General features: G+C 48.2%; 1 protein-coding gene across 1 annotated transcript in view; it reads right to left on the reverse strand.

The window, feature by feature from the left end:
- Positions 1-2,500, reverse strand: part of LOC120562472 (sodium bicarbonate cotransporter 3-like) — a 52,683-nt gene that overhangs the window by 6,031 nt on the left and 44,152 nt on the right. Inside the window, exon 17 of the mRNA XM_039806184.1 lies at positions 101-315. Within this exon, the coding sequence (XP_039662118.1) occupies positions 101-315 (215 nt within the window). The remainder of the gene's footprint in view (positions 1-100; positions 316-2,500) is intronic.

Consider the following 2,500-nt stretch of genomic DNA (forward strand, 5'->3'; position numbering starts at 1 on the left):
ACTTGCCAGGCTAGTGTTTACCAGATAAGTGCCGATGAATGGTGCCAGTGTTAGTCGACTAATGGAGGACAGCATACAGAACGTGTTCTCCGGGCCTCACCATCATGGGGAAGACCACGGCGGCGGCCGAGGCCTTGATGGTCCAGAGGACGATGAGGCAGGTGAGCTGCAGCACGGTGAAGACGTGGACCTTCCACAGCGGCACGTAGCGCAGGTAGATCAGGTCCGGCTGGTGCTTGGCCGGCATGCCGAACAGTTTGATCCGGTCAAACAGCTGCAGGAAGGACAGTACATGGACATCAGAGACATCAGAGACTCAGACTGATGCAGAGAGGGAGGGAGGGAGACAGACAGACAGAGAGAGAGACAGACACAAAGACAGACTGACACAGAGAGAGAGACACACACAGAGAGAGACAGAGAGAGAGAGAGACACAAAGAGAGACAGACAGAGACACAGAGAGAGAGACACAGAGAGAGACACAGAGAGAGAGAGCGAGAGACACAAAGAGAGAGACAGACAGAGACACAGAGAGAGAGAGACACAGAGAGAGAGAGACACAGAGAGAGCGAGGAGACACAGAGAGAGACAGACAGAGACACAGAGAGAGAGCAGGCACAGGAGAGGGGCAGGAAGAGGGGACAGAGGGAGGGCGGAGAGGCAGAAGAGAGAGACACAGGAGAGAAGCGGGGAGACACAGGGAGAGAGACAGACAGAGACACAGAGAGAGGCAGAGAGAGAGAGAGCCACAGAGAGAGAGAGAGAGCACACAGAGGACAGACAGAGAGAGGGACACAAAGAACAGACAGTGAGTGAGGGAGACAGAGCGAGAGAGACAGACAGAGAGAGAGAGCGACAGACAGATGGAGAGAGAGAGAGAGAGAGAGACAGAGAGCGACAGACACAGACAGAGACACAGAGAGAGAGAGAGAGACAGAGAGACCCAGAGAGAGAGAGAGACACACAGAGAGACAGACAGAAAGAGAGAGACACAAAGACAGACAGTGAGTGAGGGAGACAGAGCGAGAGAGACAGACAGAGAGAGAGAGAGAGACAGACAGATGGAGAGAGAGAGAGAGAGAGAGAGAGAGAGACAGAGAGCGACAGACACAGACAGAGACACAGAGAGAGAGAGCGACAGACAGATGGAGAGAGAGAGAGAGAGAGAGAGAGACAGACAGACCGACAGACAGACAGACAGACCTGAATGTATGGTGAACCCCCTGTGGCCTTCCTTTCTTTCTTTCTGTAGATTTCTGTCGTACCCTCCCATTTTCTTTAAAGGCCTGGTTATTTCCTCTCTTCCACGCGTTAGGCTGTCTCACATTGGCGACTACTGCACTACCCCGTTACATCCAGCTCTGTCCTTCCATTCTCGCTCTTTAATTCGGTGTGTTTATCCAGTCATGTCTTTTTTTCTTCTCTTTATTCTTACCAAACATCTTTCTACCTCTCTGTTTACGTTACACACACACACACACACACACACACACCTTGTTGGTGTCCTCTTCCTCCACTCACTTCCTTCCCCCCCTCCCTTCTCCCCCCCCCTCCCCCTCCCCTCTCCTCCCTCCCCCCCTCCCTTCTCCCTCCCCCCTCTTCCCTCTTCATCCCACTATTCCTTACTTTCCTTGTCTTCTTGTTTTTCCCCCCCCCCCCCCCCCCCCCCCCCCCCCCCCCCCCCCCCCCCCCCCCCCCCCCCCCCCCCCCCCTCCCCCCTTCCCCCTTCTTGTCTCTTTTGTTTTGTTTGTTTGTGTGGTGTTGGGTGTGTATTTGGGTGGTTTCCTTGTTTTTTGTGTTTTTTTTGTGTTGTTCCTCACCTTTTTTTTCTTTCTCTTTTTTTTTTCTCTTCTCTCCTCTTCTCTCTCTTTTCATTTTATATATTACACTTCATATACTCCTTTTTTAATATTTTATTTTTTTTTTCTTTTTTTTTGTTTTTGTTATTGTTAATGTGTTATGTGATGTGTATATTAATGATATACACATATACACATACACACACATATACACATATACACACACACATATACACATATCACACACACATATATATATATGTGTGTATGTGTATATTATATATGTATATGTGTATCATACACACACACACATACATACATACATACATACACACACACACACACACACACACACACACACACACAGATGGGGCTGTCAGTTTACCTTCTATGTTGCATCTTCAAAAGTGACACTGAATTTGAAACAGCACATTGTAATTACTGCATCTATTATCAAAGTATTTATTAGTAATACAGTGGACATTAGTAGAAATGTGAATATTTGGTTAGCGTGTTGATTTACGGTGTGTGTGCCACTAAATGTTCTCGTTGTGCGCCTACAATTTTCAGTTGGGGGTAAGGCTGGGTACCGAACGTCGATACTTTTATGGTATCGAAAAATGATTTACCTTTCGGTGCCAAATTTCGGTTCCAAAAGCGTCTTGAGCGTGTAAGCGCAAGCTTATCTGTCCTCTCTGCA

The sequence above is a fragment of the Perca fluviatilis genome, chromosome 7 (assembly GCF_010015445.1).
Source record: "Perca fluviatilis chromosome 7, GENO_Pfluv_1.0, whole genome shotgun sequence".
Lineage (NCBI taxonomy): Eukaryota > Metazoa > Chordata > Actinopteri > Perciformes > Percidae > Perca > Perca fluviatilis.